The sequence below is a fragment of the Phoxinus phoxinus genome, assembly GCF_949152265.1.
Source record: "Phoxinus phoxinus genome assembly, chromosome: 10".
Classification (NCBI taxonomy): domain Eukaryota; kingdom Metazoa; phylum Chordata; class Actinopteri; order Cypriniformes; family Leuciscidae; genus Phoxinus; species Phoxinus phoxinus.
In genome coordinates this window covers 18819649-18843557 of record NC_136885.1, presented here as the reverse complement: position 1 = coordinate 18843557, position 23909 = coordinate 18819649, and the positions used below count along the sequence as shown (strand labels likewise).

At 36.8% G+C, this 23909-nt stretch overlaps 2 protein-coding genes across 12 annotated transcripts; both read left to right on the top strand.

Moving 5' to 3' along the window:
- Positions 1 to 515: 515 nt before the first annotated feature.
- Positions 516 to 16819, top strand: pbxip1b (pre-B-cell leukemia homeobox interacting protein 1b). 9 transcript variants are annotated; one of them, XM_079625936.1, is made up of 11 exons: positions 561 to 692; positions 3699 to 3787; positions 5731 to 5940; positions 6113 to 6392; positions 9285 to 9503; positions 9998 to 10021; positions 12597 to 12640; positions 12750 to 12863; positions 13256 to 13523; positions 13702 to 15097; positions 15175 to 16819. In XM_079625936.1, the coding sequence occupies exons 2-10, from the start codon at positions 3725 to 3727 to the stop codon at positions 15060 to 15062; spliced, it is 2583 nt and encodes an 860-aa protein (XP_079482062.1). In that variant the 5' UTR covers positions 561 to 692; positions 3699 to 3724; the 3' UTR covers positions 15063 to 15097; positions 15175 to 16819. The 9 variants fall into 9 exon arrangements, with proteins under 9 accessions (XP_079482064.1, XP_079482068.1, XP_079482062.1 ...); XM_079625937.1 differs by having other exon boundaries at positions 12600 to 12640; positions 13702 to 16819; XM_079625935.1 differs by having other exon boundaries at positions 13702 to 16819.
- A 559-nt stretch (positions 16820 to 17378) lies between these two features.
- On the top strand, positions 17379 to 21843 carry LOC307005995 (uncharacterized protein). 3 transcript variants are annotated; one of them, XM_079626582.1, is made up of 5 exons: positions 17379 to 17430; positions 17560 to 19990; positions 20146 to 20354; positions 21384 to 21492; positions 21633 to 21843. In XM_079626582.1, the coding sequence occupies exons 2-5, from the start codon at positions 17582 to 17584 to the stop codon at positions 21642 to 21644; spliced, it is 2739 nt and encodes a 912-aa protein (XP_079482708.1). In that variant the 5' UTR covers positions 17379 to 17430; positions 17560 to 17581; the 3' UTR covers positions 21645 to 21843. The 3 variants fall into 3 exon arrangements, with proteins under 3 accessions (XP_079482708.1, XP_079482707.1, XP_079482709.1); XM_079626581.1 differs by lacking the exon at positions 17379 to 17430 and having other exon boundaries at positions 17437 to 19990; XM_079626583.1 differs by lacking the exons at positions 17379 to 17430; positions 21384 to 21492; positions 21633 to 21843 and having other exon boundaries at positions 17437 to 19990; positions 20235 to 20354.
- The last annotated feature ends 2066 nt before the right edge of the window (positions 21844 to 23909 follow it).

Genomic DNA, 23909 nt, shown 5'->3' with positions numbered 1-23909 from the left:
AACTATACAATTATAGTCTCTTTTTTTATTATTTAAAAAAAATCTGTAGGTTTTCGAGACAAACAACTTGACTTCAAGTAAGCAAACTATAGTAACTACATAAAGATAAACTATATTAAATTTAAAGCATCACAAATTTGAAATTATTATTTTTAAGAGATAGAGATATGTATATGTTGTTGATCTGTTTTTATTATTTGGAAAATATTATATTCATCAGAATAAGTGACTCAAACCACTATTTTGCTCCAAATAGCCCTTGAAATTGGTTTTGAATCTATAAAATTATCAAAAAACAAAAGTAAAAAAATTATTAGGACACCTCTATGATTTTACGTAACCATAGGCTACATTACCACCAAGTCTAATACATGGATGGATCGTGATTGTTCGAGTACTTTTCCCGTTTGTTTTAGCATATGCTCCTCATTTTCATGTCACCTGTGTTTGTCAGTCACAAAAAAAGGTGTGCTTTGAAGGGCGGAGGATAAAGTATGCTGTCATTGGTGGAGAGCGCAGCATGTGGGCGGGACATAGCTGAACGGCAGGCGCTGATTGGCGGAAAACATTACAGACAGAAGCCGTCTGCAAGACAAAACTGCACACTGGAGTTTACAACTTTGCATCAGACACGAGAAAGTGGTGGAAATTAAACCTGTATTAAAGACGGAAAGGTGCCTCAGAGTTACCAGGTATGGGTCTGTTTGATACTTTTAGACATATTTCTTATTCCACCAAACTCACATTTGTCAAACCCGTCAGCTTGTTTGTTTTTTTGTATTTCCGGCATGTGCATGTATGTAAAGTGCGCCTCGGACATTTGCTTGAGGGTTTTTATATGAACACTCCCATTTTAACATACAAACAAACACACAGAGAACATACGATGGCGTGCAGTATAGTATTGAAATGACGCATGAAAGTATAGTTGTGCGAATGTTCTCATATCGTCAAGATGTGTCCTTGTATGGGCATTTTATTTTGGATGAGGTGATGGGAAAGATAAGACTGACAGACGAACTGATGATAGCTTTTCTAACATGGTTAAACTCAGGGATAATCTAACAGTTCAAACATTTACCATGGTACTCATATTTTTGTAGTAGGCTACATGTTATTGTTACTTTTGTAAAATGATAATCAGTAGCCTAATTGTTATTATTCATAATTACTGAGTATAACTTTGTAGTTGTATTACATTCATATTTTAAGAAGCCTGTGAAAGCTAAGCTTTTGTCTGTGAACTTAACATGTGATATTAAATAATGTATTATGTTGTTATACATTATAATGTATTATAATAATGTATAATACTAATTATAATTATTTACCAGTATATAGCATTTATATAAATAGGCTATTAAATACCAGTATTTTCAGTTTTGTAACAGAATTCTCGGATAATACTAGTTCAGTTAGGTGCACTTTGTGCTTCTTTCTGTGTTATTTTTAACTGTTACTATCTATTTCAGACATTCTTCTATATCCTCAACAACTCTCATGGCTCATGGCTACATTGGAAAAAAAAAAACTCTCACGGGAGTCACATTATTAGCAGACCCAAATTACTGTGAAAGGAAAAAGATCCTTATTAAAGAGTGAAGTGTGTCACAAAGTGGTTCGACTGTGGTTAGGCCTCTTTCATTTTTTAAATTTGCATTGAAGATTCACCACTTTTGCTTAACAGGGTCCCATTCTTGCTCAGTCTTTGCCAGATCCTAAAATTCAGATCTACTGAATATTCATAAGATTTAGCTAGGGCTGGGCACCGAGTCTCGATACTTTTTAGGTACCGACCGAATTGCCTCGATACTATCGAGTATCGAAAAATGACATGTTGTTCGGTTCCAGATTTCGATACCTAAGGAGTTAACTCGTCAACGTCAGTGCTCAAACAAATACATATGAAATGCACAACGACACACATAAAGTCGCTCACGCACATACACACAAACTCTATTCACACGAAACACGCGGAACTCTCCGCGCACACTCATGAGACGCGCGCGCGCGCGCACAAACTCTCGACACGCATACTTATAAGCCGCGAGCACACACACACACACACACACACACAAACTCTCCGCGCTCATATTCATATGAGACGCGAGCACACACACATAATACCTTAAAGATGTGGAAAAATCGATCAAAAGTGTGGGTACATTTCTCCAGGCTCGATGCCAACAGCGCGCGATGCAGTATTTGCGGTAAAATAATTGCTGCAAAGACCGGTACCACGACAAACATGATGAAGACCTTGACAGTGCACGGAGTAAACATAAGAGCAGAAAGTTGCTCCGTCTTCGACTGGTAAATGAAGAGATATCTTGTTGATCACTCCAGTGTTTATATTGCAATAAATAATAACCTACTGAATGTACACTTCCGTTCAAAAATGTGTTGGTTAGTCAGATTTTTTTTTCAATAAGGATGCATTAAAGTTATCAAAGGTGACATTAAAACATGTGTAATGTTACAAAATATTTCGTTTTTAAATAAATGCTTTTCTTTTGATTTTTTTATTCATAAAATAATCATGAAAAAAATTATCATAGTTTCCAAAATATTAAGCAGCAAACTGTTTTCATATTCTGAAGGGTCATGTGACACTGAAGTAATGATTTTGAACATTCAGCTTTGACATCACAGGAATAAATTACATTTTGAAATATATTAGATACGATTTTAAATTGTAATACTATTTCACAATATTACTAAAGTTTTACTGTATTTTTTTATTCAAAAATTCAGCTTTGGTGAGCATGAGCGTTTTATAAAACATTTTTTATTCCTTTGTGCACTGGCTAAGGAGCATGAGTCAAACTGAAAAAATAAAACTAAATAAATAAAAAATAAAAGTTTTTCTGAGGTAATATGTTATGTAATCTTGTTAAAATAGATTTCATAAAATTGGTATCGAAAAAAGTATCGTTAGGAACCGGTATCGAAACTGAGGTATCGAAATTGGCACCGGATCAAAAGATTTTGAACGATGCCCAGCCCTAGATTTAGCACAAATGGAAAATGTTTGAATAAGTTGCTGTAAATGATTGTTAGACTTTGGCCCACTTGGAAACGTAGCCCACATACATCAGTCTTGGTTTTCTCACTGGTATTCTGGTAGTGACAGTAGGTCCATTGCTTTGTTTTGTCGGTGCTGTCAGCAGGAGTATAACTCCACCATTCTCTTCTTGCATTAATGCCTTTAGTGCTGTTTCTCTTGACATCCTTAGTTACACAGTTCTGTGCCAAGATATTTGCCAGCAAGGGAACCGGTGGTGCAACCAATGGGGAAACACAAGGATAATACTAATGAAGTGAAAACTCTTTCACTGCACCTCCAGCTTTTCACTGTTTCTTTCCCTACTTTTTTCACTCATAGAGGCCTGTAGTGGAGTCACCGTCCTCATTGAACTCGCTCACCACCATCTCTATTATAGAAACGTTGTCCAATTGGGGTTACGTGATTAATGTGCACCGACAGCATTCGTGATGTATGCAAAACAGTAGTATAATACATGTTCAAAGTCCTTTACATATCCTTTAAGTATGTTATTGTTTTGGACTCATGCAATGAAACGTAACACATATTACAGTTAACCCTTAAATTGTATTATATTGTCTGTTGATTTTTCACTGAAATAGAGCTGATGATTTTCTGAAGTGTTTAAGAACACTTACTGTGTGTTTTGCAGTTGCTGGACGGAGCCGCTAGGGGGCGATGTCTGAAAACAGCAACAGTGCCAGTGGCAACAGCTGGACTCCTCCTACCCCAGGTGTAAAGGTGCGTTTCAGTGTCAGACGCAGGGGAGGAAGTCTCTGAGGTTTGAGAATTATCATGTTGTTGCATGTCTTGATACAAGGGTCAGTGACGTTACGGTTAATCTAGCATATTGGTTTATTCAAAAATAAAATGCAAATCATACATGTAGTGACCTTAAAGCTACAATATGTAATTTCTTTCCGCCGCTAGGGGTTGCTAACCTCTTACAATAACAAAGGCAGGTTGATAACGAGGTGAATAAGCAGAATCATGGAACTTCTCGTTGTGCCGATGGATCTAATGTTTATGGATGAGTGAAAACATTCATGTTTTTTAACATGACTGTGGTATGAAGCAGGTCGCGATTGCTAATGAGAGACAGATATCAGCGCCACGCGCGAGTCCCGCGGATAAAGGAATGAGGACATTTCATTCTACCGAACTATCCGCAAGTGCTGAATAAATACTTGCACAGTTTATTTGATGAATTAAACTTGTGAGGTAACACAGCGCTGTTTCACTTGGTCTACAGTCTACACTGTCAGACTTAACTGCATTTGAGTGTGTTGAAAGTTATAATGTTATTCTATGTGTTAGTCTGTTGGCTGTATAAGACTAGCAGTAAGCTAGATCAACATTAGAATAACAGACTGATCAATAAGCATTTCGTCATGTTGAGCTATATAACATAGATCATTTTATGTACATTTGCTCACCTGTCTAATAAAGGACATGCAAGAGCAGCGTCCCGGTCAAGTCGTGACTCGTGAAGCTCTGTCAAGTCGAAGTTATCGCGGACGTGGAGCTCTCGAAAACGCCACGCCAATATTGATCCTCGTTTTATTTCTCCTTTTGTCCCAAAGTCTGCTTGCCATGGTCCATAATGTTGGAAAGAAACCACTACAGCGTGAGCGTGCCGCTAAACACAGCTGTCCATGTCTGTCGCCATTGTTACTATGGCAGTACGAGCGGAAACCAGGGATAACGAGGATATTACGTCATTGACAGGCGACAATGGACGGGCACTATTTAAAATTGTGATTTTCTCTGAATTTACAAATTCTTGGAAACATTTTGCATAATGTAAGCACACAATTGAAAGAAATATATAAGACTGTGCAAGTGGTTTTTGGATATTTTGATACAAAATTCTTACATATTATACCTTTAAATGCACTATGATGAAGTTAATATTAATGGGTATGTATTGTGGTGTGACTCCCCAAAAATGACTATTAAATGATGAATGAATAACTCATGACATTACTAATAATAATAATAATTATTATTATTATTACTATTATACCTTTACTTTGAAATTTTGATTTAAAAAAGATTTTGAAAATCGAGTACATATTGAGTTATTACGAATTGAGTACATATTCCTATTTGGAAAATACTGCATGTTGTTATTATTATTACTTGGTCACACCACATGACATTTTTTTTTAGAATCATTACATTTAATAATTTCTTGAAAATTGTATAAAAGTTTTTGAAAATCAAATTAATCCTACAGGGGGAAGAAAACAATTCAGACCTTATTTTTAAACTAGATTTTTTTAAATCTTTATCATGGACACTCACTTAAAGGAATAGTTCACTTAAAAATGAAAATTCTGTCATAATTTACTCGCATTCTGCTGAATGCAAAGGAAGATATTTTGAAGAATGTCGGCAACCAGACAGTTGATGGGGCCCCATTGACTTTCATAGTAGAAAAAAAAATACTATGGAAGTCAATGTCAATAAACATCTACTGTTTGGTTGCCGAAGAAATTCATACAGATTTGAAACAACTTGAGGGTGAGTAAATGATGACAGTATTTTCATTTTGAAGTGAACTATTCCTTCAAGTTCACTGACCCACAACCCCATTACTCGCATTGTAGGATATTGTGTCAAGACGATGCTAAAATTATAGAGAATTCGGTTTGTTTGACAGAGACACTTTTCATGTATAGGAGTCTGGAGCTGAGAATGTGGGTCCGGTAGCTGAAGGTCATTTGGTCGAGGGGCGGCTTTCAAAAGCACCTGAGCCCTCAATGGAGGCCAACAGTGACCTGGAGAAGCACTCTGAAGCATCTGCTCACCAGCCAGAGACCGAGACATCATCACAGTTGCAATCTGACCCAGCTCTCACCCATGGGTCAGAGCAAGCTCAGGAAACTCAGGTGTTCTTCCCTGAATAAATGCTTCAGATGATCTCAAATCCTGATGGCCATAACACATTTTACTATATGACTTTTAGGTCACCCAAAATTCTGTCATTTCCTCATGTGCTTTTCCTATTCCTTTAATGTCAAATATTAACATAATTTTGTTGATCTACCAAATGTTTGCCAGGTAACGTCTCCAGAGACGAATGATGGTCGGGCCCAGCTGAATGCAGCACATGTCAATGAAGACCCCAGCTCTGTCAGTGCCACTGTTGAGGACGTCAGCTCCTGGACCCCTGACCATGAGGAACGAGAGGCCCTTACAGGTCACTCGGAGAGCCCAGTTTCTCCTGGCACTGATGTTGATTCATTCTCTGACTCATATACTCACATTGGTCCTACCTCTGTATCAAGTCCACTTCCTGCTTCAGTTTGTCAGGAAAGAGAGTCTCTGAGGAAAACTGAAGGTGAGTTATATACAATATAAATGCCAGTGCCACATACTTTTTCCTCAGTGTATTTATATTTGATGTCTCTATGTTTTGTGTATATGTACATTTTAAAGTGTTGTTGGTGGTCAAAACGGAGCTTAACTACAGTTGGCAGGTCTGATATGGAATGATGATGGACTTGCATGATGATTGGTGGCAGCTTGACCGCTTGATTTTTGTTTAAAGGGCACCTATTATGACATTTAAAATGTTCCTAATGTTGTTTTGGGACTCCCCAACAACAGTTTTATGTGCATGGAATGTCAAAAAACACTTTTGTTGTCGTATAATATGCATTTATTTTTACCTGATTTGCTCACCGACTCCCAAATGATTCGTTCAACGACTCGTTTTTCCAAACCCCTCCTTTGCGCGACGCTAATCTGCGATTGGTCAGATGACCCAGCAGTGTTTACAGAGATAATACTTATTGTTTAACACGGAGTACAATGATGCTTTTATCAATTAAATCGTGTTATAATAATGATTATAGTCCACTGCTTTGTAGTTTGTAGTAAAAAACTAAAAATAAGATAAAGAATTTAATGTTATGTTAGCGAGCATAGCCCAGAGTTCATATTGTAAAAGCACAATCAGTCTTTGTTTGCATTAGCTTGATGCATAAACATAACGTTTTTACAAAAAAAAAAATGCAGTTACGTTACTACGAGGTATTATTCTATTCTTTAAGACAACTCCGAAAACAACGACAAACACTTCACATATCTCAATACAATTGTCATTGAAGACCTAGAAGCTAAACGGTGCTTACACAACAAACAAAATAATTATTAAGCATGCTACATAAAACATAAAAGCAACAATTATTAATAACACTTACAGGTTGTGATACGGAGGAGGAAGCTGATGCAAATACACTTGGAACTGAACCTTCCTTCAATATCAAGCGGTTCGCGAATCCAAGTTTGATTTCATTTAAAAAGCAATCGTCTTCAAAATGGCGCGAACAAAGCACAAGGCTCGGACTATACTTCTGTGGTTATAGTTATATGAATTGTAGCCACTTAGTCTTCAAATGCTCCTCCTTGGGCAGATGAAAAAAGTTGGCTTTTGAGTTGCACTTCAGAACACAGCGTCTCGTCGCCATGATGTTTTCACGTTAGTTTTCCCTGGCTGGCCTTGGAGCGCAATAAGTGGGCGTATCGTATTCAAATAACTTAACAAGTTGACGTCATCTAGTCAGAGAAAAAGCTTCGGTCTTCTAACGATTCATAAAAATGACTGAGTCGACTCTTACTTTTGAAAGACAATAACTTTGTATACGGTGCACTTTCATATTTCAAACTTTGCAGGATGTTTTTGTTCACTTAGATCTATGTTACACACTACATGAAAGGTAAATTTCAAAATTCCATAATAGGTGCCCTTTAATGTTGTTTTTTATATATACAGCTTGTCAACTCTGATTACATTTCGGATGCATCATTGTCTATGCTTTTTCCTTCTGGTTTAAGTGAATGTTTGCTTGTTCCTGCATCCTGTAAACACTACGGACTTCTGTCTGTATTTATTGCCCAAATCTTTGTAAATGGTCTAAGATGGTGCATCAGTGCTTGTCTTTAGTTTATTAAATTTACGGTCTTTGAGTCATTTGAAGGAAGGATAAGGCTACAGCAAAATCATTGTAGGACTTTGGCTGTGATGCTTTAAGCAGCTTGTGTAACAGACATATAGTACACTAACATTCAAAAGGTTGTTTTTGAAGTTTTTGTATTCTTCCCAGTTCCCAAGGCTGCATTTATCTGTTTAAAAATAGTAATATTGTGAAAATATTTTATATATTTTTTTAAATATACAATTTTTAAATTGTAGTTTATTCCTGTGATGTCAAAGCAGATTTTTGCATCATTACTCTGTCACATGATCCTTCAGAAATCAGTCTAGGTAACACTTTACAATAAGGTCTCATTTGTTATCATTAGTTGATGTATTAACTACCATGAACTAACAATGTGCAAATCATCTGTTACAGTATTTATTCATCTTTGTTAATGTTAGTTAATAAAAAATACTTCACAGTGCATTAACTAATGTTAACAAAAACAACTTTTGATCTTAATAATGTATTAGTAGATGTTTAAAATTAACATTAACTAAGATTAATAAATGCTATAGAAGGATTGTTAATTTTGTGTTTATGTCAATTAAAGTAGGTTACTAATGAAACCTTATTGTAACGTGTTACCTCATTATAATGATGATTTCCTGCTGATAAATTAAACGGTTGTGCTCGTGGAAATCATGACACGTTACCTATGATGGAAAAGAAGTTCTAAAGAACACTATTTATTTGAAACAGAAATTTTTAATATTATGTCTTTACTGTCACTTCTGAATCTGATAGATTTAATGGATCCCTGCTGAATAAAAGTATACATTTTTAACCAAAAAAATCTTACTGTCCCCCCCTTTTAAACGGTACTGTATGATAATCTGCTTCAGGATGGCGTGTTTTAGTCGTCTTGCTAATGTGCAGTGACTGAAGCTGCAGACCAGACTGATGAAGTGACTGTGGGGAGTTCCAGAAATAGAGCCTTAGTCTCAGTACACGAGTAGAGCCTTGATTCACCAGACATCCCTAACCCTACAATCAGGACAGTGAATGGTTAATCATACGTTCCAGGAGCAAAAAAAGGATGTTCATGTCCTACTTGTGCAAATAACATTAGCTATTTTGCACACACATATGAAACATCCATAAAGGCCCCCCTAAACTATTTAAAAAACAGAGACATGGCTGCTGTACTAACCAGCTGTAAAAAGATTGCTTTTTTTCCCTTTTTTTTTCATGTTTTGAAAAAATCATGTTTTTAATATCTACTGAATATAATGCCCTGTTTTGTGTAGAGTCTAAAGGAGTGTTGGAAACCAACAGGAAGGAGGGGGATGGTTTACGAAAGAGAAAAATTTCTCACCTGGGCCCTTTGGACAAGACCGAGGCAGATGATGATGAAGAGGAGGAAGACTTTCAGCCCCCTCAAAGAGAAGAGGAAACCGTCTTTACCTTGAACAAGTGCATCCTTGCATCTGTCATTCTTCTAGGACTAGGAACCATTTTTTTCTCGGGTGAGCATGAGAATTGTGAATTGAAATGGTGTGAATTGGCCTTTAGAAACGTATTTAATTACCATGTTCAGCACAAAAATTTTAAATAACATGTATCATTGCAAATTATATATTATCAGCATTACAATTTGAGTGACTTAAAAAAAATCCTAAAACTTTGTTTAAATGTGAAACCCCAGCTTTTTATCCCATAAATTGGATCATCTAGTGAAGTCGATGCTGCAGTTATTAGTTGTCAGTCACTAGAGACGTCTATGAACTACATACTTAGAATTAGAAATGTGTTTGTTTGAGATAATGATCATAAAGTATGATACCACACATTTGTAATGATGGTTATAGTCAAATTATCCAAAGACTCCTGGACAAACTGATATTGAATATGGTTTCATAAAAGGGGTCATGTGACCAAAATGTACTTATGCAGTGGCCTATATCAGATAGTGAATTTGAATATGTTCCTGTGTCTGAGACTGAGGTGTGTTGTTCCACAGGTGTTCTCATGGACCTGGATGATGGTAGGAAGAGAGATTGTGTGCGTGTGTGTGTGCGCACCAGGGGCCTCATTTATAAAACTGTGCGTAGGATCCTACTAAAAGTGTACGTGCGCCCGAAAGCCAAAAAAGGCGTACGCAAAAAAATATTCAGACTTATAAAAGCATGCGTACGCCAGAACCTGCGCAGGATTCACTTTATAAATCCCAGTCAGCGGAAGATTGTGCGCACATGCGTCTCCTCCCCGAAATAACCATATGGAGCTTACAACGCCTAGTTTTACTATGCATATCCTCATCTGCATATCATTTGCATATGATTATTCATCCACGTGATAACATGTTTAACGGTACAAGACATTAGGAAAATATGAAATACGGATGTGCCGTCACGTTACATTATTAAAAATGATTTACCGGTAGTAGCCTATCCTTGCCTTGTTTTTGAATAAATAAATCAAATAGTGTAAAATGCATTTCAGAGAAAGTTTTTCTCAATCTTTTCCACTGGCCAAATATTATTTTTAATTCATTTATATTTGTAATGGAAACAGATAGACCTTGTTGTGCATTATATTTGCACAATCTGCTATTATCATAAGAAACAATTATCTCTGTAGTTAAAACATTAAAACACAGCATGCCACAGGAAAAGTGTTCAAAAGCATTGCATCCACAACAAATATTTATAGGCTATTTATTGAATAAATATATATATATATATATATATATATATATATATATATATATATATATATATATATATATATATATATATATATATATATATAACTTTTAATATATATTAACTTTTCAGTAAATGTCATGTTGTTTAACTAATTAGAATGGTATATTTAATCTAAATGTTTATATCAGAAGTAAAACATAGTTTAAATCATTCTTTTATTTAAACTGTTATTGTGAGCATGCACTGTAGCCTATTTATGATTAGGACTCATAATGAAAATTTACAGTTTTACTTCATCTGCCGTTAGATATGCGTCAGTTTCACTAACGGCCCAACGCGCTCGCTGGCGCGGACATTTAAGGTGTGGGTATTTGCTTCAAGTGATAAGCTTGGTGAGTGAAATTATATTTGTATTATCTTTTTGTATAATTTTATTTTGATTTTCTGTCTAAAAGTGCCCAAAAAGACATTTAACTCCAGCTCACCATTGGTGTCGCCAAACTGCTCCGTCTCCAAAACGTTCGTACGCATGGGTCAGAGTTTGCGTGCAGGTGCGCAAATTTTCCCGTCAAGTTTGTTTTTATAAATCACAACTTATGCGTCGGAAGTGGCGTACGTCTCTTTCTGGGCCTGTTTTGTGCGTACGCAACGGTTATAAATGAGGCCCCTGGTATTCCCTACATTATTGGGACCAACCAGGATAGTAATACCAGTAAATTCTGACCTTATACAGAATTTTTTTTGGTCCCCATGAGGAAAGCAGCTTATAAATCATACTACCGCAAATTGAGCGTTTTGAAAAGGTAGAAATGCTGAAGGTTTTCTGTAATGGGTAGACTTATGGGTATGGTTAGTGTGAGGGGATAGAATATACAGTTTGTACAGTATAAAAACATTATGTCCATGGGAAGTCCCCATAGTGTGAGTGTGAGTGTGAGTGTGAAAAATATAATTTAGCTCAAAGTAATTTGCTGTTGAATGGTTGCTGCTTTGTGCTATAATGAATATGTGCTATATATAAACCAGTGGTTCTCAACCTTTTTGACTCCAAGCCTTTCCCCTAGGATTAAGGATTTCAATTTGATTTAGATTTTTTTTTTATGCTATATATTCTATATATATATATATATATATTTATCTTATTCTGCATTAAAATACCCATTACAGATTGTATAAATATACATGACTTTTCAATGTCTAGAAATCAGATATTTAAACTTAGGCTGCCTCATACTCTACAGTTTATACAGGTTTTACAATCGTGAGAACCATGGTTCCTGTAAGTCAAGACGAAAAAAAGATGGTTAATTTATTATTATTATTTTGTTTTTAGCATATTTTAATGATGGTTTTGTCTAGTTTTCCATCATTTTAAGATATCTTCAAGCACCATAGTGTGCTCCATCACCCTTGGTTGAGAACCACTGATACAAGCTCATGATATCCCTCACTGTATAATGTGACTCAAAATATTTTATAGCCTGAAATATTTTCAACACCTCACAAAAAGTTTTAATAACTGACTTTTTTCTTGGCACTAAATTATGTTTCCATTTGAAGTCTCATTTTTTTACAATATCGCCTGGCAGTTGCGTTTGAAATTGTTTGTGCAGCATTTTAATATCCTGCGACGTCAGTGGATGCACAACAACTGTGAAAGATTGAAAGGCCATATCAGATTAGTGACATGAATAATGCATACATTTAGAAAAATGTACGATTACAGATTTAATTCTGAACATTGCATGCAGTGCTGCAACCGCATGCTTTCTGTGTGATCCTTGTATCCCTGTTGTTTGAATGTTACTGCTTCATGTTACCTTCCCCATCTTCTTCACATTGATGTTGCTTTTTTTTTTTTTACAATTATGTATTATCAAGTGAGCTTTGGTCATGTTATTTTCCTCTCAGAAGGAGACATGGATGTCAAAGAGCTGAAGGATCCAACAAATCAGGTCAGATCATTTGCTCTTCTGTTTTATGTGTGATTTTTCAGACCTACAATTTATATCTTAGTCAGTATTATATAGCCTTTTGAACTGCAGATGTATTTGTGTGTGATAGTGGCTGAACCCTGAAGTTTCCAGAGACACGCCTGTTGATCTTCAGCCTCCAGATATTGTAAGCAAACAGGCAAAGGAAGATCAGCAAATATTGGTACTGCAGGCACAACTTCAGGTAGAGACATATGCAGATCTGCGCTAAATAAAGTCAAAAAGAAATCCTGAAGGCCATTTGTAATGTTTCTCAAGGTTTTTTGAACAAACAACAGTTCTAATTTTGTCTTACATGGATGTTTTTATTTGACGCTTACAAGTAAATAAGCTGTTTTTAGTGCACTACCTTTAAATGAATACAGTATATGTAAATTATCTCTTATTCTGTTCCTCAAGGTCTCTGGGAACAAACGCTGTTGCAATTTACTTTTGAATGACTGTTACATGCAATAAGGCTATTTCTGTATTACATCATTCTCTTTAATAATTCAAAGGAGCAGGGAAACTTTAGATTTCCAATGTATGGCTTAAAAGTGTTTCACTGTTCATCATTTGCCCTATTTGTAAACTCAGCAACATCAAGGTGAACTGAAAGCAGCGCAGCTTCAGGCAGAGGACGGAGAGAAAGAGCGTGTGAGGAGAGAAGAGCTGGAGAAGGAGTACCAGAGGATAAAAGGAGAACTAGACAGGCTACCTGCTCTTCAGAAGGAGCTGGAGCAAGAGAACGAGAGAATGAAAGAAGAAAACGTGAGAGCAAAGAAAGAGCTGGAGGCCCTGCCATCACTGCAGAGTGAACTGGAGCATCTGAGAGCGAAAGTTTCACAGCTCACACAGAGCACAGGTGCGGTAAACACACATGCACACACACATCAGCAACGATCCATCACTGAAACCAATGTGCAGTTTACCATCCAGTAGCATATACATCTCTTTAACTTGATGCACTTCTTAAAAATGCAATGCTCATGAAATATTTAATTCAACATATTACTTTAAACTCCATCTTAACTCTCTTCCAGAAAGAGCAAAACCTGTGCATCCCGTTGCAGCCTCTCGAGTTCCCCCTGCTGGAGACAGAAGAGATGTACCGCCCATAGACAGACAAGACATGAAGTACAGGAAGACTTGGGACAAAAAGAGTGAGGAGAAAGAACAAAGCAAGGGAGACAAAGAAAGGAAAAAGAAGAAAAGTGGAAAAAAGGAAGATGACAAGGAAAGGAGCAAGAGAAGCACTGAGGGAGAACATACTAAAGAACAGAAGGACTGGAAAAAAGATAAAAGCCACCAGGAAGAAGGTAAAGCCGGGAAGAGAAAAGAGTGGATGAAGGACAAAAAACGAGGTGATGGTAAAGAAAGTGAAGTCAAGAAAGGTTTTAAAGAGTGGGAGGAGAAAATAGAATGGAAGGAAGGTAAAAAGGGGAAGAAAGACAAACATGTAGGACAGGATGAGAGGAGGGGAGACAAAAAGGACTGGAAGGATACTGGCAAAAAGAAAGGGAAAGAGGAAAAGGAATGGAAACCCAAAGGGGAACGGAAAGAGGACTGGAAAAGCGATAAACAGAGTGGTGGGAATGACCATAAAGGATGGAAAGAGAAAAAGAAAGATGAATGGAAAGGTGAAAAGGAGTGGAGAAAGGAAAAGAGTGAGGGAAAACACAATGAGAAAAAACGGAAAGGAGAGCGAGAGTTTCCCAAAGAGGATGGTGGAAAAGATCTGAAGGAAAAGCATTGGAGGGAGAAAGAAAGAGTGTCAAAAAATGAAGAGTGGAAAAGAGAGGGAATAAAGGAGGAGAAAAAAAACAAGGCATTCTACCATCAAAACGAGGGGGAAAAGAGTCCTAGTGAAAAGGAGAAACAGTGGAAGGAGAAACCAGACGAGACAACCTCCCATCACCACTCCGAGCATGAGAACTACTGGAGCAAGCAGAGAGAGCGGATCCAGCACTTTAACGGGCAGCGGGACACGTGCAGCGGTGTGGCAGACTGCGCTCGAGTCGAGGGACTCGCTCCTGTCGGCCTGCGGGACTTCCAAACACTTCTCCAATCCTACATGAACAAGCTCCCGGATCCCCAGGACCAGACCTCCAGGGAAGAAGAGCTCCATAAGCTGGTGAAGGAGTTCTTCACGGATGGAGTGTTCGCTCATGATCAGATTCCGTTCAGTGAGTTCGTGGACGACGTGGGGGACATTTTAGAAGACCTGGCGGAAGGAGAAGAGAGCGACAGCGACAGCGAGGGAGAGGAGAGCGAGGAAGATGATGACGATGACATGGAGGAGTTTGAAAGGGAGGCAATGGAGAAATTTGCACTTCCAGAGGAATTGAGGAAGGTCGAGAGGAAGGGAGAGCAGAAGAAAGAGAGCGGAAGAGTGAAAGCTTGAAGCTTCCGTAAGGTGATGTGGAGGTTTAAAAAAAGGTACATCTGGAAACTATCAGGCCTGATTTCCTGCTTAATGTGTGGAGTGTCATTTCTAAAGCCTTTTCTTTTAATAGATAAAGCAATACTGTAAGACCTCAGTGATGCTGGTGTCCTTCTTCACAACATGACCGCTGTTTCTGCTCACTTTTCATTATTTTTACCTTTATTTGAACGTGTACACAATATGCCCATTTGACCATTAAATAAAGACTCTTGAGGCGCCTGCTCAGTCATCTAAAGATCTGGGGCTGGATTCACGAAACTTTCTTAATAAAACTCATGACTTTTATTTTCTCCTTATTTTCTGTTTTAAGAAATGTTAAGAATATTGTGTCTTACCAACATCAAGATTCTTAAGAATCTTTTTTTTTTCTTTTTCTTAAGATGGTTCTTTTGAGGGGAAAAAAATGACAAAGAATTCAAATTATGATATAGACTACACAGATGTTTAACAAATTAATTGGACCATTCAGATATTATAATTTTAAGCATTATAATACTAGATACAGAATACATATTACTACTATATTTTACTTTTATAATCTAGCATTGTTGTAAATTTGTTGGATGTTTGTTTTAGATTAAAAACCTTGAGTTATCAGCGGAGAAAGAGACAGAAAACTCTTTTAGAGATGATGAGGTGCTTGCTACTTAAAAAAATTAATAGATTCATATTTATCTGTAAGAGTTGATTTATTATATTTGTAGTAATATGTTAGTATACAATCAAAGTCAAATCATTTTATCATTCAAATTATTGATATTTTATCAAGATATTCCTGAATCCAGCTCCAGGAAAACATGCTGACAGAGGGGATGTCAGGAACTGAGTCTTTTGGGACTGATCTACTGTTATGGCACATCAGGTTTATGTTTAAGACCTGGCACATTTCACACACATATATATTATTTGTCATAAGAATTAATATTCATCAGAAGAATGTACTGTAGTTCAGTGTTGAGTGTGAGAGTCAAAGCTCATTTGTTATAATATTCTTATTTTGTCTATCTTTTAAAGTAGTCATGCAACTAACCATTTGCATTTTAAGATCATACTTGACTTAAACACTGTACAGATATTAAATCGAGTTGTACTGATAGACTATGTTGGAGTTTTATTAATGCTCATAATTTTTGTTGTGCTCTGCTTTTTTAAAGTCTTTAAATTATTTTGTTTGTCATTAGGGTTAGGACTCTTGAACCATTGTTTCTGATTTGTTTGAGAGTTTCACTGTTATTTATACATTTTAATGGAGGATACCTTTAGTAAATAACATGCCTGTGTTGTCTGTAATTGTTAAAAAGTGTTGCTATAGCCAACAAAAATTTAAGCAAATCCTTAAAGAAACGTGCAGGCCATCTTAGTTGTATGTAATGCAGAAAGGTGATTAAGGGTTTGTCATTTTAAGGTGTGTAATATGTGTTTTTGTGTCGAACTGTATGCTGTCAGACAAAACTGCTTGCACGTTTACAGCTTTCACAGACCCTGTGCTTTCTTGAACTGTCCAATGCAAAAACTCAAGTACACTTAACTACTTAAAGGCAGCGTGCAGAAGTTTGTCACAGACCACTAAATTGTAACAAAAAGTGCAACACAGATAAATGTAACAATTAATGTATTTTGCCTTTTATAAGTTTTAATTGCTGAAGTTCAGATGGTAACGGTAGTGGGAAATGTTTTTGCTGTAAAATTGTTTACAGAATAAAGAGGTGCATATGCATGATGTGTTTCTCTTCAGTGATTGTTATTTGCCATACGATTTGTACATTTTTAGGGACAAATGAGGCCTGCTTCAGTGACCATCGCAGCTCACAGCTGGTAAAACTACCTTATCTCTTCATCACAACATCACTTTATAGTTCCTAAATAGAAAACAGTTTTCTCGGTTCCTCCTGTGCTGCACTGTATTTGAATATACAGAGCCTGAATTTCTGCATGAATGTCAAATGAACTGAATTTTTTTGCTGTTTTTGAATATTTTGTTAATAGTAATTCTGAAGAAAATTATATTATATTTTATAAGAAATTCATACAGAAACCTGTGTCCTTATTGAAAAAAATGAGTGATTTTTTCATCTGTATTTGACTTTTTTTTTCTTAAGTCAGTTTAATGGAACAGTTTAAAGAAATGTCCCATTTAAGAATAATTAAGACAAACTGGTGGTTCCATGACAAAAAAAAAGTTAAACGGCAAAGAGGCAGGGCTTGAAATATTTTTTTTAAGTGTGAAAAGAGGAAGTGAGGGAAATAATAGTTCATGGTCTGAACAAGTACAGTGTGAGGTTAAAAGCGAATGAAAAACATCTGCAAAGAAGAGGCATAGGAAGAGGTTTGTTTAAAGTTGCTCTAAAATGGGTGTTACTGACTCAAATTGCTTTAGCTTCTGGTGGAGATTTGCACTAGGTTTAAGTATCTCCAATGTTGTTTTTACTCTTATAACTAAACGCTGCATAACCAGCGAGGAGCATCTCCTCAGAGACATGCCCAGGACTCCATACTGCAACCATCGACCAGGAAGGGGTCCATACACAGACTGCAATATTAAAGACCTGCGCACTGATCTGTCGGAGGTAGGCCTTGAGGTTAGATCCCTTTGTATCTTCAGCGATATAGCAAGCATTCCTGCCAATGCCTTTTCACACTTACCTTCTTTGGAGGTCCTTCAAATAGTTGGTGAAAGCCTTGAGAATGTTCAATCTGGTGCCTTTTCAGGACTCCCCAATCTGAAGTATTTGAGGCTGCTTATCAGTGATCAAATTTGCAGGTCCATTGCCATGGAAAGCCTTGCATTTGCTGGTTTGACTAACTTGGAGGAGTTGACACTGGAAGGTCTGAATTTAGCCAACGTATCCATCAATATTTTTGATCCATTGGTTAGTGTAATCAAACTAGACATTACCAGAACTTGTTCACTGGACCTTATTGATATTTTCTGTTATCTTCCGGTTGGAATGTCCCATCTGAAGGACCTGAATGTGATAGACAGCGGGATTTCAACGATTGAGATCAAAGAATGTCCAGGGGTGTCAAAGACCTGGCCTGTGCCGGTTCTTTCTGGGATTCGAAACCTTTACCTAATAGGGAACAGTATCAAAATCATTCAAGCAAACTCATTAGTTGTGTTCCAGAACCTTTCCAGCCTTTTTCTTGAGTTCGCAGGCGAGTCTCTGGTTAGTATTTGGGAGTCTGGGATTGGAATGGTCGGTGAGTTGAGTTTGACAGGGACTCCAGTAAAAAAATATTCGACAAACTTCAAAGATTTGTGTCATCTCGCCTCCAACCTTCATCTTCGGTCCCTCAGTCTCGTTTTTATATCAACAGACAGATTGTCTGCAAAGCACTTAAAGGATTGTGGGACGACATTGACCAAGTTATTCATCAGCAGATTGGAAGTAGACTATCTGGACTTTAGTTTCTGGACAGGAAACACAGGTATGCAAGTACTGCAGATGACCCACATGAAGTTGACAGAAGCACCGTTCTGTGTTGCTGTGAACGGGTCTGTGTCGTCCTTAACCTCACTAGACCTCACCGGAAACTCAATTACATATATTGCCGGAGACCAGTTTGCTTGTATGCCTCTTCTCGAGGAGCTCTTTCTCAGTAAAAATACCATAAAAACCCTTCAGCTGAATGCATTTCATGGTTTGCATCACCTCAAAATTCTCAAGCTTGATTCGAACAAGATCTCGCAGCTTACTGCAAAAGATTTCAGAACCCTTCAGGCTTTGGAGGTCCTGCTTATCGATGATAACATCATTGAGACTATTGAGGACGGAACATTTCGGGACCAGCGGGAGCTTCGTGAACTGTCATTTGGTAGATTGGAGTATGTTTATGAGTTGCATTTAAATAGGATTTTTAATGGGTTTCCACCGAAAATACAACGACTAAGTATCGATGCAAATTATGGAACAACTTTTTTCCTGGGAAGTGCACCACAGCCCGAGGGAACGTTTATTCTAGAGCTAAGTGGAGACCGGCTGGATTTTGTGGACTGTAATACTACTGTTTTCACAGCAGTTCGAGAGCTGAAAGTGAATTGCACATTTTTCATATGCAAGAATGACTTCATGGCACCTTATTTCCCAAACCTGGAATCTTTTGAGTTCTTAGTAGAATCTGAAAGAGCAAGTCTCAGTTATACTAAAATCAATACACTGCACCGTCTCAAGCATCTCAAGCTCATCGACTTGAACTTCTTGAATTATACAGAAGCTGGAAGTGTCTTCAGGAACCTAACGCAACTCCAAACCCTGGTGCTGGTAAACTGCCATCTCAGCTTCCTGACCGAGTGTATGTTTAAAGACCTGACGTCTCTGCAGCTGTTGCGTCTCTACAGCGACAGTCCTCTGGTCTTGATTGATGGTGTGTTTGAAGTTTTGCCAGCGCTAACAGCGTTTGTTCTTGACAGAGTGGATTTCCAGTGCAGTTGTGAAAATGGCTGGATTCTTGATTGGGCGGAGAGCACGGAAAAAGTCCAGGTTATCTACTTGCAGAAGCAGAAATGTGTATGGCACTATAAGAAACTCAACTTCTTGGCGACCATGGAGAAGCTGTGTCAGACTGATTTACAGTACATTTGCTATGTAGCCACAGCTGGCAGCGTTTGTCTTCTGCTGTCGGCAGCCGTTGGATATCGCTTTGCTCGCTGGCCTTCCATAGTCCTCTTCTTCCGCCTGAGAGGATGGGTGGAGAGGAGGTTTGGCAGGCAGTGGCATATGAGGAGGAGGAGGAGAAGAGTCGAGGAGAATCAGGAGATGCAGTACGATGCCTTTGTGTCTTTTTGTAGCCGAGATGAGGCCTGGGTTCTGGGAAATATGGCTCCTCGGCTGGAGGAACAAGGGAATCCGCGACTGAGGCTCTGTTTGCACAACAGAGACTTTGAGGTGAGGTTATAAATGAAATGATGTTCTATGTGATCATCTGAATTTAAATACAATAAAAAAAAACAGAAGTAGTTGTTGAGGTATACTGCTTTTAATAATCAGTTTATCCATCTCCAAGATGTAGTCTCATTGTGAAAAAAAAAATGTTCTTGTAGGTGGGTAAAGATATCATGGACAACATCACCGAGAGTATCTACAGCAGTCAGTGCACTGTGTGTTTGATCAGTCGCCTCTATCTGCGTAGTGACTGGTGCAGTCTGGAGATGCGAGTGGCCACACACCGGCAGCTGGAAGAGGAGAAACACAGACTGATCCTCATCTTCCTCGAACACATCTCTCCTTTTGAGCTCTCTGCTTTCCATCGGTAAGTAGGGGAAGATGGAAGATGGAAAATGCCCCCTTTAGGACAATGTGCGAAACTGCAACAGATTTAGAGTTTAGTTTAGGAAGTACAAGGATGTCAATGGATCAGTCAATATAAGTTTGAGGCCCATAAAAAAATATATTGGTAACACTTTACAAAAAGGTCTCATTTGTTAACATTAATTAATGCATCAATGAGCAATACATTTGTTACAGTATTTATTCATCTTTGTTACTCTCATTCTTCCCTCGCACTTTGTAACAAATCCTTCCCTCACGGGTCAAAATGACCGGAAGCCCTTAAAATTATACTTAATTTCATTTTGATAATATTTTTTTTTATTTTTTAATGCAATTTTTTGGGGGAGATTTTTTATTTATCATTGTTACCTTAAAATTACTATTTTTTATTTGTTTATGACTATTTTATCAATAAAATATTAAATAAATAATAATTTAAGCACATTCTTCACATTCTTTCAACTTAAATTCAAAATAACACAATTTCGTGCAAATAACCCTTAAGTCAGCTCAAAATATCTTACATTTGGTGTCTTTGCCGACCTCTTGTGGAAAAAATAATATAACATGATATGTCATGACTCTTGCCACTAGATGGCCTTATAGCTTTTATGTGTACTGAAGCATTCTTCGCATTCCATTCATTCCTAAGGCCAAAGGGGTCAAATTTCTCACAACTAATATTACTAATTGAACATTATTGTAAAGTGTTACCATAAAGTAGGCTAAGACTTTTATCCAACAAGAACACATTAAATTGACCAAAAATGACAGTATAAAGAAAAATATATATTTAAAATAAATGCTGTTTCTATTTGTCAAAAAATGTAGGAAAAAAAAAAAACCTATCAAGGTTTCCACAAAAATTCAGTTTTATTCCCGGAATTCAGTTTTAGTGATATTCTTACACCATCTTACTCCGTTGTTTCTTATTTTATGTAGTTCTTTAAAATAGACAAATTTTCCATTGTTATAAATTGTATAAGACATTTGTCACTACTTTCCATAGTTTGGCCAGACTGGTGAGATCCCGCACATATCTGGACTGGCCAGAGGATGAAGCTGACAGAGTGCACTTCTGGGATCGCTTAAGGAGAAACATTGCAGAAGAAGACACGGTGAGTCCGAACGACATCATGACTGTAATATGACAAACATATAAACTGCAGTTTCAAAAAAGAATCATGTTACATGTGTTGTAACATGATTCTTTTTTAAATATTTAAATATTTTAAATAATATCTTTATTGTTTTACAGGATGCTTCTTGAAACACCGTTAAACATCTGGTGCGTTCCTACTTATTACAAAAGGACTGTGCATGTTATGCTTATCAGTGCTAATTCATGAGTATATTGAGCTTGGTATATGGAGTATATGAAGTTATTGATTCATGCTTTTTTAAAGTGTATGATTCTAATCCATAACTTAATTATTAATTTGATCAAATGAATAAATTGCTCTCATCACAATATTTGTCATCAATGTCTGCACATAAATACATTCTACACAGAGTGCAGCTTTCACAAGTTACAACAGAATAGCAAATAACGGTAACACTTTACAATAAGGTTCATTAGTTAATGTATTAACTAACATTAACTAACTATCAGCAATACATTTGTTACAGTATTTATTCATCTTTGTTAATATTAGTTAATAAAAGTACAGCTGTTTGTTCATATTAGTTCACAATGCATTAAATAATGTTAACAAACCTTTGATTTTAATAATGTAGGCCTAGTAAATGTTTAAATTAATATTAACTAAGATTAATAAATGCTATAGAAGTATTCATGTTCATGTTAACTAGTTAACTAATTACTGGTTTCCTCATCTGTGCCATTATATCTTCCTATTATAAATATCTAGGAGGAAAGGCAGAGATAGGGTAGGAAAAACATTGCAAAACCACATTGTATATGGTGCTAAAAGTTAATGCAGCATAGAAAAACATGTTTTCAGTTCCAAGTATGAATGATCGTTTATACACTCTTAAAATAAAAGGTTCATAAAGGGGGTTTCACATTGATGCCAACGAACCCTTCTGGGTTCCCCAAAGAACATTTCAGTGAACACTTCTTAAAATAATCTTTTTTTTTTCTTAGTGTGAAGAGCATTTTAATAATCTAAAGAACCTTTCCACAATAAACAACCTTTTGTGCAATGTAAAGGTTTCATGGATGTTAAGGGTTCTTCATGGAACCATAGATGCCAATAAATAACCATTTGTTAAAGGGATAGTTCACTTTAAAATTAAAATTATGTCATCATTTACTCACCCTCAAGTTGTTTCAAACCTGTATTAATTTATTTCTTCTGCTGAACACAAAGAAAGATATTTTGAAGAATGTCAGTAACCAAACAGTAGTCTGTACCCATTGACTTCCATAGTATTTTTTTTTCCTACTATGGAAGTCAATGGGTACAGACTACTGTTTGGTTACTGACATTCTTCAAAATATCTTTCTTTGTGTTCAGCAGAAGAAATAAATTAATACAGGTTTGAAACAACTTGAGGGTGAGTAAATGATGACATAATTTTAATTTTAAAGTGAACTATCCCTTTAAGAGTGTATATTCATTCATAAAATGCTTGAAAATAGTTTTTTAGACAAACATAAATTGTACCTATGAGTTAATTTCTTTACAGAACTTAATTTTCCTTTTCAAAGGCTGCACTCAAAATATGTGCTCTTTTTTTTACTGCAATACCTCAGCAAAAAAAAAAAAAAAAAAGTTTTGTAAATCTGACAATGCCTTCTTTCAAACACTAAAAGGCGCTGTTACACAGAGAGTTTTTATGGGGACTTTCCATAGACATAATGGTCTTTTAAAACCACATATTCCATCTCCTAACCCTACCCTAACCTACCCATCAAAGAAAACATTCTGCATTTTTACATTTTCAAAATACATCACTTAATATAATTTATGAGCTGTTTTCCTCATGGGTTCAAAAATATGGATTTTGGATATTGCCACAAACACACACACGCACACACACACATACACACACACACACACACACACACACACACACACACACTCGCACACTCGCACACACACACACACACACACACACACACACACACACACACACACACACACACACACACACACACACACACACACAATTGGCATGTTAACATAGGTCAGTTTATATTTTAAGTCTTTACATCAGTGACATTTTAGATATTTACAAAACCACATGTGCTTGAAACAGCTGTCTTTGTTTAATTGCCACTTAACTGATCACAAACACAAAACTATGTCAAGCTGTTCGGAGCCCTAATGTAGCCGGAATGCATTCCTGCATCAGAATCACTGAACCTCCATAATCAATCAGTCGAGCGTTGTCATGATGTCACCATGATTGAAGCTAATCTGCAAACCAGTTCTGAAACCATCAGTCTCTTGAGATGTTCTTTTCACATCTGCGCTTGCACAACACATTTATTTCTGAAGATAGGCTACGCCTATGACGTTGAGCAAACTTCTTTACTACCTTGACAACTGGTAGAAAATATTAACTA